The sequence below is a fragment of the Pholcus phalangioides genome, unplaced genomic scaffold, assembly GCF_987345545.1.
Source record: "Pholcus phalangioides strain wild (caught in Gottingen) unplaced genomic scaffold, Ppha-v1.0 ptg000039l_1, whole genome shotgun sequence".
Classification (NCBI taxonomy): domain Eukaryota; kingdom Metazoa; phylum Arthropoda; class Arachnida; order Araneae; family Pholcidae; genus Pholcus; species Pholcus phalangioides.
The window spans coordinates 16,925,047-16,939,612 of NW_028301625.1; the positions used below are offsets into that span (position 1 = coordinate 16,925,047).

The window sequence follows — 14,566 nt, forward strand, 5'->3', positions numbered from 1 at the left end:
TGAACTTTAACTGTAAAGTAATTTATAAAAACTATCATTATCTTGAGTACTTTTTTGAGCAATGTCTGTATTCTAATTTAATGTGTTCGCATATCACAGGTGCGACATATTGATTATGAAATTCTGTCTTTTTTTAAAAAAAGTTCTGTATTTAACATTAGATATCTAAATTCCAGGTTTTTCTACTCTTTGAATTTAGAAAGATTTATGTTGTTTTTGAAGCTCCGGTGTTCATTTTATGTAGGCTCTTCAAGAAGCATTTGCACGTTGTGTTGCAGTAATAAGTCGTTCATCCAAGATGGAAGATTTGGCAGTTCTAGTATGTGTGCACATTTCTCAATGCTTTTCTGTTGCAGCTCAGTTTCGTGGTTGCAGAGAGCGTATGACTGAGATACCTGTCATGATAAAAGATCTCTGTCACATTCTTTTTTATGAAGTAAGTGTAAATAAATGTCTTGTACTAGTATATAAATTACCCTCTTTTTGCAATCTTGTTTTAAAAGTTAATTAATTTTTAAAGAATGTGTGCTGTTGTTTTTATTTGGATTAAAGTTTACTCTTTAAGTTACCATTTAATTTGGAAATTAAAATTTAGGAGATTGGCCGTGAAGAGAGGGGGTTCCAATATCAACGTGCTCAGGTTCACATTTACAATTTTACAATTATCAAACATTTACCATTATTTAAGGGAAATCATGATCTCAACAATTTTGACGCTATCGAACAAACATTTCAGTTACAACATAATTTTAATGAAAATTAAATTTGTTATAAATTGTCAGAGTGTGGGGGGGGGGGGTGTCCATAATAGACAAAATATTGAAAAATATCCCTCAGAAAAAATTACTAGGATTAAGTGGTAGACATGGTTGTAACAACACCCTCAAATATATAACTCATTCAGTTGAGAAAATCACTGGAAGGGAAGGTTGGCACTGAGAAGTTAGGTTGGTTTGTTCAAATCATTTTACTTACTGATAGTCATGACCGGTAGGGCGATTGGTTCAGTAAAAAGGGGCATCAGTAACTGTGTAGACTAGCAGTAGAGGTGACGTTAACTGGTTGGTACACCATCAAACAGAGGAGAGCGGCATTGGCAACGATGCCAGGCAAAAGGGAAGCAACAGTGGTGATGGAGACTGGCAGTGGTAACAAAGTTAAGCTGAATTGTGCATCATTGTGAAGACTGGCAGTGGTAACAAAGTTAAGCTGAATTGTGCATCATTGTGAAGACTGGCAGTGGCGATAGTGCTGGGCAGATGTGGCATTAGCGGTTGTGAAGACTGGCAGTGGTGGCAATGCTGAGCAGATGTAGTGTCAGTGGTTGTGAAGACTGGCAGTGGTGGCAATGCTGATCAGATGTAGTGTCAGTGGTTGTGAAGACAGGCAGTAGAGATGGGGCAGTAGAGAGGCAAGGATTGCTGAATTGTCCATCATCCATGGACAAGAGTGGCGATGCTGGGCAAATGGGACCTCACCAGTTGCCCACCACAAGACCGGCTGAGACGGTGGTGTTAGCTGGAGTATACATCATCGATGGGGAAGAGCAGCGATAGAGGTGAACGGGCAACAGCTGTTGTACATTCAGTCATTTGGGGAACTCGACTTGTGAGGTTGTGGTTTCGTCCAAAAAGCAGAGGACCATCAAAGTATCCCAGCATTGTGAACTCTGTGGGTGTGTTTGCCTCTTATCTCAAGGATTCTTTAGTCAGGAGGCCATATCTTTAGTGGCCATGGGAAGGTTTGAATTTACAGACAGGAAAGCAGCACAAGGGCCACACAAACTGTGGAGAGCACGTCTCATCTTTTCGATCAAAAAATTCCATTTTTCGTCAGCTCCTCTCTGGATGTCCAACTTTCAACCCACCTGAGTGGTCACGGAGGGGTCAAGTGACTGCAACGTCATGCATTTTATATGAAAACGCACGAAATGTGTGTAGTGTTTTTTGTGTGAGATTTACATACATTGGAGGAGGAAAATTATGTGTGAATTTGTCAATCACAAAATAATTACAAAAATAATGGCATATTTCACAAAATTCCACGGATTATCTACACAAACAAATAATAATAATTAATGAGTGTATGCATAGGTGCCGGAACTTAGGGGCTGATGCCATTTGGAGCCCCCCCCCCCCCCAATAAATTTTGTAAAGGGGTTGAGCCCCACCCCCAATAATTTCTGAAAAAACAATGTAATGCACCTTCCTCCTCTTGCGTATGCACTTGAGTCCTGTATATATGAGACGATCATCAATTTTCATCCCCTCCAATGTTTTCTTCATGTCTGCACCTCTGGGTGTATGTGTATAAATAATGACACAAAATAACAATAATAATGACACTTCTTCACCTGTGTGTGTGTAATAATCACACTTTTCTGCACGTCACCTATACATATGTGTGATCATTGTAACACACATTTATTCATAGGTTCATAATTTATTTATTTTTTTGCAATTCGCCATTACAGTACTAACATTTAAAATTAAGTAATATCACACTGATGGAAACAAATCCATACACATTTCCATGTTAAAAACACATGCAAATGTATATTTTGTTGACTAGTACTTACATTAGACATGCTTTTAAGCTTTTGAGATGAAATTTTGTCTGCGTCATAATGACACAATCTGGAATTGAACTAATATAGTTCAATTATTACCAATATCGTATCAGTGTAGTTCTATTAAAAAATCTATCATTTTATATTCATTTGGGCAAGGATATTTTTTTTTGTTTAATACAATAATTTCTTCATACAATAATTTCATATGTGTTTGATTTAACACTTGCTTCGAATAGTTCGAAAATTGCATTATCTTTTTTTTAAAAGGCAACTTATCTCTTAGTTTACTAATGAATACAAAAATCATTTATTAATTTTGTTAAAACCATTCATGCCTATGCAAGATTTTTTCCACTAATTCATTTACCATCATTGATCAAGTGTATATTTTAATATGTATAGCAAATACATGGTCTAGAAATAAATTTTACCAATTTGTTTTCTCAATTTTTTTTAAATTTTAGAAAGTACATCTTTTAGTGTCATTTCAGTGCAAAATAGGGTTGTGTAAGTACAATACTTTTTGATTTAGAAAGAGTTGATTCCTTGTCTGTGTCATTTTTTGAGAGCTGTTGAAATCTTACTTGTTTAGAAATTTTTAAAATCTTGCCAAATTGAGGGGGATGGAAATGTAATTCAAGGTAACAACTATTCAACTTTACTAAGCAAGATTTTTCTGTTTATAGGTATACATTAAAATCAAAGGAAACAGTATATTTTACCTTTAATTAAGCATTTTAGCTGACTAAGAAATCCACTCTAATTAATTAAAAATATACTAACAGCACCAATTCACCTGGATTTTTGTAAAAAAAAAATTATACACGTTTTTAAAAGGGTGAACAATAGACAGTTAAAAGGGGGAAAAACCATTAATTTCTCCATTTATTTTCATTGGATAAAATTTACTGCAGAAATGAAAAAACTATTACAGACAATCCTTGTGGAAATTTTGTCTGTGCAAATTATTGATTGCTTTGTTCATTGTACATAGATGGTGCCAAACATTTTAAAACCTTACGAAACTGTTTCTGCTATGAAAATACCTTTTTATTTGGATTTAGTTGATTTCCAGCTTGATTTAATAATTAGAGCACATAAAATGTGTTATGGTACTTCAAAAATATAGATACAATCTTTGGATTTTTACAACTGCTCATTTCAAGGATGCATGACAGGTTGAAAAATTTCACCAAAATATTCAAACGTTTAGCAACACAGTGATGATAAAAAATACTCTTGTTATTGATTTGCCCTGCCAGGCAACAATGCTTTCACAACATAGATTTGCATCACTGCGACAAATAACATCAAATTTCAAAATTTTAATGAGGAGGCCTTAACTATCATGATTACTATTTAACAATCCATTCATGTCATGAGTTTCACTTGCTTGCGTCTAACCTGAACTATTTTGGCCGTCTAGCTTTACACAGTGCATGATACAAAGCTTTGTGCTTTGCTTTCATATGGAACTAGCATTCCACCCACAGCTAGCATTTCTGGATGTCCTGGTGAACAGAACTGATAACAACCGCTTAAGACACAGTTTTTGGGAAACCTACTCATACAGGTTGGTACCTCCAGAAAAACTTCAAAAGCCATTTGAAACAGAAACAGAAGAGAGGTGTACTGAAGACACTGGTGAACCCTGCTAATCGCATCTGTGAGCTGCAGCATCTGGACACAGAACTGATCCATCTGCAGAAGGCCTTCAAAGCTAGCGGTTATACGATAAAAGAGATTCAAAGAGCCGTATGGCCTTGCAGGATAAACATCTATATTGATGAAGAAAATCGGGAACCCTGAGCCAAAGCCTATTTATCATACATTTGGAAGGTCACCGATCGAATCTGGCGAGTTTTGGGAAAGTTCAACATCAAGCCCATTCTTAAACCCACCAGAAACGGGTATCACAATCGCTACGCTCTGCAAAAGATCTAAGCGACTCACTTTGCATGGCAGGTGTTTACTGGGTTCCATGCTTACTTGGTTATATCACAGTATAGTAAATGTATACATAGGAACAGCAAAAAGAAGTACTGCTATTAGAATAAAGTAACACCAGAGAAGCTGTCACTTGGGAAAAAGAGAAAGTTCAGTCATTGCGAAACATACACTGTCGGAAAATGAAATCCCACCTGTGAGGTGGTGACTGTGCACCTTCTGTTGCCTATAACTCCCTGGAAACAAGTTGTGTCACATTGTCGCACCCAGTTTTATTGAATGCTGGGTGTTAACTTTATTAGGAATTCTCAGAAAAAATTATTTCTTCCTGAAATAAGGTCAACTTTCTTTGAACATTTTAATTTGCTAAAACATAAACAAGAATAAAGAAGACTAAAACTTGAAAATATAAGGCTCTTCTTAAAAAATAACACTGTATAAATATAACATTATACAAATACAAATACGACGCCACAACAGGCAAATTGCCCAACGAGGTGGCTGACTTAAGAACATCATGGATCCCCGAGCCATTTTTTGGAGGCCCTACCTACTACTGCTACACCCCAAATGCACCCCCCCCCCCCGCGCGGAACCCCCCAACGAATCGGTACAATCGGTACGTGTAGTGCAACCTGACGTAAAGTTTTGTTTCTGTGTAATGCTTGTTATGTGTAGTGCTGTCCCCAGTTTTTCTAACTATGAGTGAAGTGTTATGGTTGAATGATTTACCGTTGTAGGACTGTTGCTCTCTGTGGCGAGACTTTTTTTAACGGGGAGATCGGCTCGCATTTGCGCCTTGAAGTTGGGAACCACAGAAAACCAACTTCAGCCAACCACCACTGTGGGGTTCGAACCCGGATCCTCGCATCACGAGTCCGCACTATAACCACTCGACCACCACAGCGGCAATTCATTTCTTCAAATTCACTACAAAATTGTTGTCACTGCCAATCGGTCGAGGTTTCTTGATTTTCGTTATGATTTAGCTCCTCTGATACCAAATTTCATCAACTGGGTTAGGCCATGAGTAAAATTTGCTAACTTTCTTCATAGCCCTCACACACGCCTTCCCACTGTGATAAAAACTGGTGAGCATCTGCTTGTTTCTTATCGCACACAGAGTCTCTTCAAGTGTTTCATTGGAGTAATTGCAGTAGGGTCGACCACCCAGCTTCTGCACTTACTTGCAAACCATTGCTGGAACAATAAAAAATAATAAAATAGTGAGAAAAAAAATGCTGAAAAAACAGCAACACAAAGTTGTTATGCAAATCTACATTTTTTCTAATGTTTCATATTTTTGCCAAAATGCAGTATTTTCACAATTCGAATAGGTATTTCTAGTCATAAGTAACTTAACAATTATCTTTTGGGTTTGATAATACAATTGAATAATTGACGTTAGATTTATCCAACCGCAGCTCTCTCATTGATAATCTACACATCAAACTGATTAAAAACACTTCCAAAACCAAGCCTAAACCTGAACACAAAAACTTGATCATTTTGCCTTTCTTCTCAAAAACCAGCTAATGCATCGCTAAAATCCTTTGAAAATACAATTTTTCTGTTGTTTTCACCCCCGTCAATAAACTTCCCTTCTCTCAACTAAAAGATCCCATTGATACACTCAACAACTGGGGCATCTACAGCATTTCATGCCAATGCGGATTATTATATATAGGCCAAACTAAACGTGCCTTAACTGAGCATAGAAGATACTTAAGCAACCAAGACTTTAACCACTCATCCATAGCCCAACACTGGTCCTTGACCATAAATTTGACTTCTCTGCTGCCAAAATCATCCAAAAATGCCCCTCACCGTCTGACTTGGATTTCTTCGAATCATTCCACATCAACAAAAACACAAACCAGTTGGTCAACGACCTATGTAGCACACCACCCTTCTCAAAAATCTGGCAACAGTTTCTACTATATAATTCTTCTCCATCAGCATCACTATCACGTTCTCAGTTGCGAGTGGCTCCTCCATTTTTCTTTTTCCATCCTCTTCCTCTACTTTTTTGTTGCCAGTTCATTTTGAATTTGACTCTTGTCTACAACAGCGAGTAACTCCCGCTATAAGGAGTTTTTCAATATTTTCTTTCTTTCTTTGTTTCTGCTACTGATGAAGGAACTTCATATAGTTCTGAATATAGTTCGCGTATAGCTGTGTTCATTTTGGAATTTTGGGTAAATCTAACTTCGATTATTCAATTGTATCATAAGTAACTTGTACATTCAAATATTAGCTTATACCTAGTTTCCATGAAATATATATTAATCAGGAGAAGTTTAAACACACTTAAAAAAATTTTGTGTAAATCAATATATAATCTAAAAAAATCCTCAAGACAACAGCTGACAGGAAATGATGCATTTCGACAGCTCTTGAAACGGCATGAAAAATCTTGAAACTGATAGTTCATCCATATGCTCCCAGTAAGTGCTTGCATCCTAAAATTTGTGAATGGCACATAGTTGGAACCTTGGCACAAAACCACTAGTTTATGGTACTCAATATATATATATATATATATTTATTTATTTATTTATTTAACCTTGTTGATCCATTTATATTGTATTTTTTAAGGCTGGGGGGCAATTGCCCCCTAACCTCCTCCAAATAACTGGCCTGTGTGCAGGACTCAATTTCAATAAGCATGGGCATGCCTGCTCAGCTAGAAAGGAATGTTTTGTCATAGGTTCTGTAAGAGCTGTGAAAGAAAACATTGAGAGGAATCTAGGGTAGCCAGACACCCATATACATGATCCACAAGGGCAGACCATGAGCAGTTGCATTCAATATTCATGATGGCCTTAGTACCTAGGTTTTTGTGCTTATAAAGTGCTGTATTTAAATGAATTTGCAATTAAATAAAAAGAAACAAAATAAAAATTTAAATTTTTGAGTCATTTTTTTTCATTGAGTCGTTTATGGTGTCCAGGAGGAAGGGGGTTGCACCACCCCTCCCAATGATAAAGGTCAACATTCATCACTACTGAGAAGCTTTGTGCCTGTGTTGAGATGTCTGCATTATGCATATTAGGGAGTCAGTGCTGAAAAGATAGATTGCTCAGAATATACCCTGTATTTATGCATATGTCTTGCTGAGTTTGTACTGCTTTATTGTGATTAATCAAGAAAAGATATCTGCTTTATTTTTTATTTCCTAGCCCATTATTGAAGTGAAATTTGCATCAAGTTTTTTTTTCTCCAGTAAGGAAACACTTAAGATTTTTAACTGTTTAAAAAGTTTAATTCTAATTTTTTTACAGTTGAACTTGGTTAATGTGAGAATTAAGAAAATTGAGCTGTTGCTTATACCAGCCATTACTTGTAAAATCTATGAAAGAATAAAAGACCATGATTTTAAGTTTGATCGAGTACAAGACAAAACATTGAATAGCATGAAAGAAAATGGGAAAAAAATAAATATGTATCTTTTTTCTTATTTATTTCCCATCAGATTTATTATTGGCAATAACAAATGCTGAATTGCTATAGGAAGTGTTTTCTCCCATCGCAGTAGCAAAGACCAAAATCACACAAAACGTTGTTACGTGGCATATAGCATTCAATTAATTAATTCAATTTGATAGTAAATTTTTTATATAGACTGTTTATAATTATTTATATTAGCACGTTTTGTTGACCTTGAATAAGATGGGAAGTGATCAAGCTGTCATGTTTACTGATTTCAAGTTTTAAAAATTTTCTTGTGCAGTTTAATACAATTATAGTGAAAATCTCGTTTTAATGAACACTTTTCTAATCCCTCAAATAAGTTTACACAGGAACAATGTAAACAACCTGAAATTTCTTTATAACGAAGTGATTTCTCCAGTCTCTTGGTGTTCGTTATAACAGGATTCGAATGTATTACTTAAACTGCTTATTTGAGCGCAGTTAAAAATGTGGGAAATTTCTAATAGAATTAACTGAAATACCAGAGATTGTTTTAGAAATTCTTGTATTACCATGATCTCACATTAACAGTGCTCCTATTGTAAGCGAGATCATTTCATTCAGCTGCAATAATCATCGTATAATTTTTTCTCTCAATTTTATTTACAGCATTTAACAAAGCTCTGTACTTTTGTGGTTCAGTGCATTAGTGCCTTAGCAGTTGATGAAGCTCTTCAAAATCATATGTTCCAAGCTGGCGTATTGTTTCACTTGCTTCAGTTTTTCTTTCATTATGATTTTACGTTGGAGGAAGGTGGTGTTGAACGATCAGAAGAAACAAATCAACAGGTTAAGCTGTTTTCTTCTATTGGCATGAAATGCAAAACTTGCATCTCTATGTATGAATCTTTAGTAACCTACCCAAACTTGAAAATCTCTATGTCATGTCATCTTAATTGCCCTCTCAAAGAAAAATAGAATGTGCAAATGAGATATGAAATAACACTTTAATTGATTTGACTTTTAAGCATGGAAAAAGCTTAAATTGGACAGCTTTTATGTAAAAGGAACCAAGTGCCATTAAATCGAAACTGAGAAAAAGCTATTTAAAGTTATCTTCGATTCAGTTATCTCTTCAGTTTCGTGGTTGGTTCAAGTGAACACAAGTAGCATCACAGCCTATGTCACTTGGTTCTATTTAAATAAAAAATCCCACCTCTTTTTTCAATAGTTCAGATGTCAGTGTATCTCAAAAATGTTAAAAATAACACTTGGTTCCTTTTATGTAAAAGCCGTCCAATTGTTGCTTGCACTTACAATGTACATTATGCCTTTTTAATATCATAACAATGTAACGATCATATGGAGGGTTGAGAATCAAAGTCGTCCAAGTCACTAGAGTGCTACTTTTCATAATGAAGCTTTCTTTCCTGAAAGCTTCCAAAAAAATTAGTTTTCTTTGAAATGGTGTCTTATAAGCAAAGACACATTTGAAAAAATACTGATTTTTTTCAGAGCTTTCAGGAAAGGAAGCTTTGTTATATGAAAAATGGCACTACAGTGACTTTGACTGCTTTAAATCTCAACTCATATGCAATGTAAAATATCACAATATCAGAATAAAACGATCATTTATAGTAGAGAACAGCGCAGTGACCCCAAAACGAATTGTAAACTGTCGAGCCACTTCTGGGGTGAATACAAATAATGATTGGCCTGGCATTAATGCATACAGGTTCTTTATGTTAGTCTGAGGCAGATTTGTCTATATTTAGGGCTAGAGTAAACTGGCAAAGAAAGGGTTTTAACTTGAAGTAGGCAATCTGAAGAAACTTTTGACCTATGTTTGTGGGCAAGCATGATCATGCTGAAAAATTCCTGCTGAAATCCGTACCATAAGTGATAAAACATGTGACTGCAAGATTTCTTAGACATACCATTGAGCAGTTATGGTTCGCCATATCACAACTAGAGATAACTGTCTTTCATAAGCGATGGTTTCCCAGACCATTAGACCTGCAGTTCAGACCATATACTTTTCCAAAGAATAAGCATTGGTCACCTGCTGATCAATAATCTGCTAATGTAGAACACAAATATCATTGCATGCCAAACAGAATTACGATTCATCGCTGAAGACAATACAGTACTAATCTACAGATGTCCAGGATTGTTTCTCTTGGGGTCACTGTAAATGAAGTCAACACTGTCTGCTGGTGAATAGTGCAAATTGAATAAGCACAGTGAGAACAAATCTACTTTTCTCAACTGTCTGGAAATGATCCACATATGGCTTCCTTGATGAATACAGCATCTGCGATTCAATGGTCGATGCAGTTATCATTGGCGTCGCTCTGGCTTGCCTACAGATGAGGTGATTCTTTCTCCTGTTGGGTGACCTAGGGTGTGTTAAAGCATGTGCGTTCCTTCACAAATCCACTGCTCTCCATTTGCTAAAGGCTGCTTAATTATTGAAAATTCAAGATACAGTAATTAAGGAGTATGAAGATCCATACAAGTTATGAAATTGTTTAGGGAAGGGCTAGTAAACTCATTTAAAGAGTGTTAATAATGTGATTTTTTTTCTAGCAAAGCTCATGTTGCAAAAATCTCAATTTAATAACATGACAAAGAGGATAATTATCAATTTCCTTGAAATTTTTGAGCTAAATGTCTGCATACAAATTGTCAGCATGCGTGAAGTACATTGACCAACCCTTACTATGGCCTGTAATAGTTTTTTACATTTGAGACACACATGCGTACAGTTTTTTGGGGGGCATTCACCATTTTTTTTCTTCATTCATGAGGTCGGAGGTTCGTTATTTTTACTGCAAAAACAAATTCTGGCTTGGGGGATTGAGGTTTGTGTCAATTTTTTAAACTTAAATTTGTATACAAATTAGTTTATAAACTAATTACTACCTGAAAATTTCAAAAAATCTAAAGAAAACCGAGTATGGGGAGACATAATTGAGAAAGGAGAAAAAAAACCGATAAATCTTTCTGGAGATAGAAAAAAAATCAAGGCCACAATAGCATCAAGAATTCACTTTTATCACAATACCTTGCATGTTTGGTTTGTTCCTCAAGATGATGGTTACAATGCAAAGGATAACATCATTGTTACTGTGTGCTTTCTGTATTGTGTAGCTGTGTAGAGTGTCCTATAATAGCATGATCTTTTATGAATATTCGAGAAGGAGCTCATCAACTGCATGGATAACAACTTTACACAAAGCAAATAGGGAAAGGAAACTGGTTTGGCCAGCAGATAAATATGACCTTGTCTTTTGAAGGGTTAAGGTACCCCCACAGCCAAAAATAAATTTAGTCTGGAAAATGTTGCAGCAGGTGGTGGGGGAGATACATGTAATTATTTGATTGAAATGAATTGCATCTGGGGTACAATTAACTTCGGAAGTATGTCACAATATCTGGCTGCAGTCACAGAGCATTTTTTGTCTTCAAACCATTTGCAGTGATTTCTTCAAAAAATAATGTCTCGGGAGAAATCTTGATGTAAATCCATACCAGACTGTATAGAGAACCTCACTCTATCAGTTGATTTTGTAAATAATATTTCATAGAAGTTATCGAGTGCTTCTTTCCAATAGTGTGCATATAAATTTGAATGCTTTGTATAGGCTAATTTATTTCATGCTAATTTAACAAAATTTGTATAACATGTATATTAACACATTTTTACCCATTTGCATTTATGGGAAGGTGAATTTTATCACTGTAGAAAAAGTTGGGAAAATATGGCATAATATTTTTCTGTTCAAACCATTCAAATTTTTTTTATCTAAATGATGTAAACCTAGATATGAAATTATCTTTATTTTCTCACTGTTTTTCTTAATTTAGGAGGTAGCGAACCAGCTAGGAAAACTCAGTGTTGTTGCATGCAGCCGGTTATCAGGAGTTACAGGTGAAGAGAGTACTCCAAAAAATACTTCATTTATACATGCATTGACTGCTATGCTAACACCATATTTAGCCAAGCAGCTGAATTCATCTATGTCATCTCAAGTTAGTACATATTTTAATGAGTTATCAAAGCCTTCAGAGAGAATCATTCTAAATATACTATACCATTTATAGTCATTAAAAATTGTAATAAAATATTTGAAGGCAGTAGAAAATAGTGGTTTTCTATTTGATACAAAATAAAGAGGCAGTAAATTTTAGCACTTGGAAAGTAGTATTTAAAGTTCTAAAAAAGTAGGATTGGCTTATTTGTTTATATGGCTTTAAATAGTTTGTTACTATCCTTAAACTAGAGTCTGGGTTGTTTATTTTTTTGATTTTTTAAAAAAAAATTGATTTAAAACATCATTTATTTTTTTGATTTTTTTAAACATATATAAAATATATATATTACTAACACACTAGTCATTAATCTATGCTTTCTTTAAAGAATATAAAATTAAAGAAATTTAAACTTACAAAAATAATGACTATTTAAAAAATATTTGCAAACTAAAGATAAAGAATCATATACTTGTGAAATATTTTTCAGAACATTTTATTAAGAGAAGGGAGAAAAACACTTCTTGAATAGATATCTTACATCAAGTATTAAATAATTTTACCCTGTGTGAATAATTGTTCATTTGTTTCATTAGAAACACTAGTTTGAATGCTTTGTCTACTCTTAATCTGTTTCGCTATTTGGAATGAACTGCACCTTGAAAAAATCCTTTCAACACAGGCATCAATGATTTGGCTGTAGTTAGCATGTTTACAAATTACATATCGCTCTCTGTAATTGTATCTTTACCCAAAACATTATAAAAACTATTCCACCACTCAAAATCAGACATTGTATCAACAATCTTAGGGCGAAAAAAAAAAATTTTTTTAGCATGAAATGGCACCAACTTTCCCAAAAACTTTAATGTAATTGCCAAAAAGCCAGAGCCACATTTTTGTAAGATAAATTCAAGACCCACATTTCTCTCTTTTTTTGTGACATTAATTCTTTATTAGAAGTTAACACTGATGAGCTTAGAATAAATGCAGCAAAGTGTGCATCTCTTAATGATTGTTCATATATATTTTTATACTCTGATGACAAAACCTTTTTATTGTTTGATGTTGATGCTTCTTTTATCTTCAATTGCAGCTTTTTCCATGCCAATATGCAGTTGTGTGTGTTTTCCTTTGTACAAAATCGTTAATTTTAGTTATTGGTTTCAGAATTGCAATTATGTCCTTGATATTTCTTTTTGAATCAATATTTAAGATTTCACTAGAGATGTTACTATCTGATATCTGTGGTCTTCACAAACTTTGGTAACAACTGACGAATTTTTAACATAAGATTAAGGAGAATCACAATAAGTATTCCATCATACCTCTGCAGGAAGACCAATGCACTTCCACCTTACACATGATTCCATGCTTTTGAGAAATGATTGTGGAAGTATATCTAAATATACGTGTAACATACTTTGTTATATCAGTTTTAACCAAATATTCGGCTTAAAATGTGGACACTGTACTAATTTGTAAGTCTGGAAAAGCCAAGCTTTTCATCCAGAGTCTTTCTGAAAGAAACCATATTTGCAATAACAAAACTTGATATGTTACATTTGAAGTTTTCTTCTGTTAACTTCACTGAACTAAAAACCACATTTGCTAAATAATTTACAGCTTGTGATAAGCCGGATATGTCAATAGTATCAACATGGATGGCTTTACCACACCGTTTGATAACATACAGAATTTATTCATTATGTATATCCATCCATTCATCGCCATGCAATTTTTGATTTTCTAAGTCAACTTTACATCCTCTAACTTCATCATTGTAAATCTTGGGTAACTATTTATCAGCTAATTGGTACGACTATGGTATCTTTGATATTTGATACACATATTAATATATATATATATTATAATAATATAAAAATATTTGAAAATATAATATTTAAATTAATTGATATTTTTAAAATAATTTAATAAAAATTTAAATCACTTAAGAGCTGCATAAATAATTTTATTCAATTACAACAGATAATTTTTCATATTTGAAAAAAATTGATTTAAATCAGTGATTTTTTTTTCAATAATCAGTTGATTTAAATCACTATAACCCTGACTGGAGTAGCTATGTATCTTTATCATACAATAGTCCATTCCTTACCAGGGTGTCTACCATCACGGAAAAGTCACAAAGTCCCGGAATGAGGAAACGATCATGAAAAAGTCATAAAATTTGGGCAAAGGTCAGATTTTTTACATCTTGAAAAAAAAAAAAATTTCTCTAAATTACTCTATTTTTCTGGGGCATTCAATATTTTTTTTCTTTTTTCTATGTTTCTTTTTAAAAAGCTTTTGTTTTTGCTGGGGTGGGGATGGCTAACCAAAAAAGAATCAGAAGAAAGACATCTATCTATGTGTATATTGGTGAAAAGGATGGGTATCATTATGGGTAGGGGGAAAAGCTATTTAGCTGGATGAACAAAATGAACAACTTTTTCTTTCTTTGCTTGTTGGGACCTTTCAACATCTGCAATATTTCCCTGAAGCAGTGGACTACAGACCTCTTGGGAACAATATCAGTTTCCATATGAGAAAGGTCATGACCTCACATCGTGGAGCAGGGCCCCTAGGCTGTAATCT

At 34.4% G+C, this 14,566-nt stretch overlaps 1 protein-coding gene across 1 annotated transcript in view; it reads left to right on the top strand.

The window, feature by feature from the left end:
• Positions 1–14,566, top strand: part of Rme-8 (receptor mediated endocytosis 8) — a 328,909-nt gene that overhangs the window by 210,721 nt on the left and 103,622 nt on the right. The window contains exons 36-38 of the mRNA XM_089253740.1: positions 245–436; positions 8,603–8,782; positions 11,804–11,968. Coding sequence (XP_089109866.1) covers positions 245–436; positions 8,603–8,782; positions 11,804–11,968 — 537 coding nt within the window. The remainder of the gene's footprint in view (positions 1–244; positions 437–8,602; positions 8,783–11,803; positions 11,969–14,566) is intronic.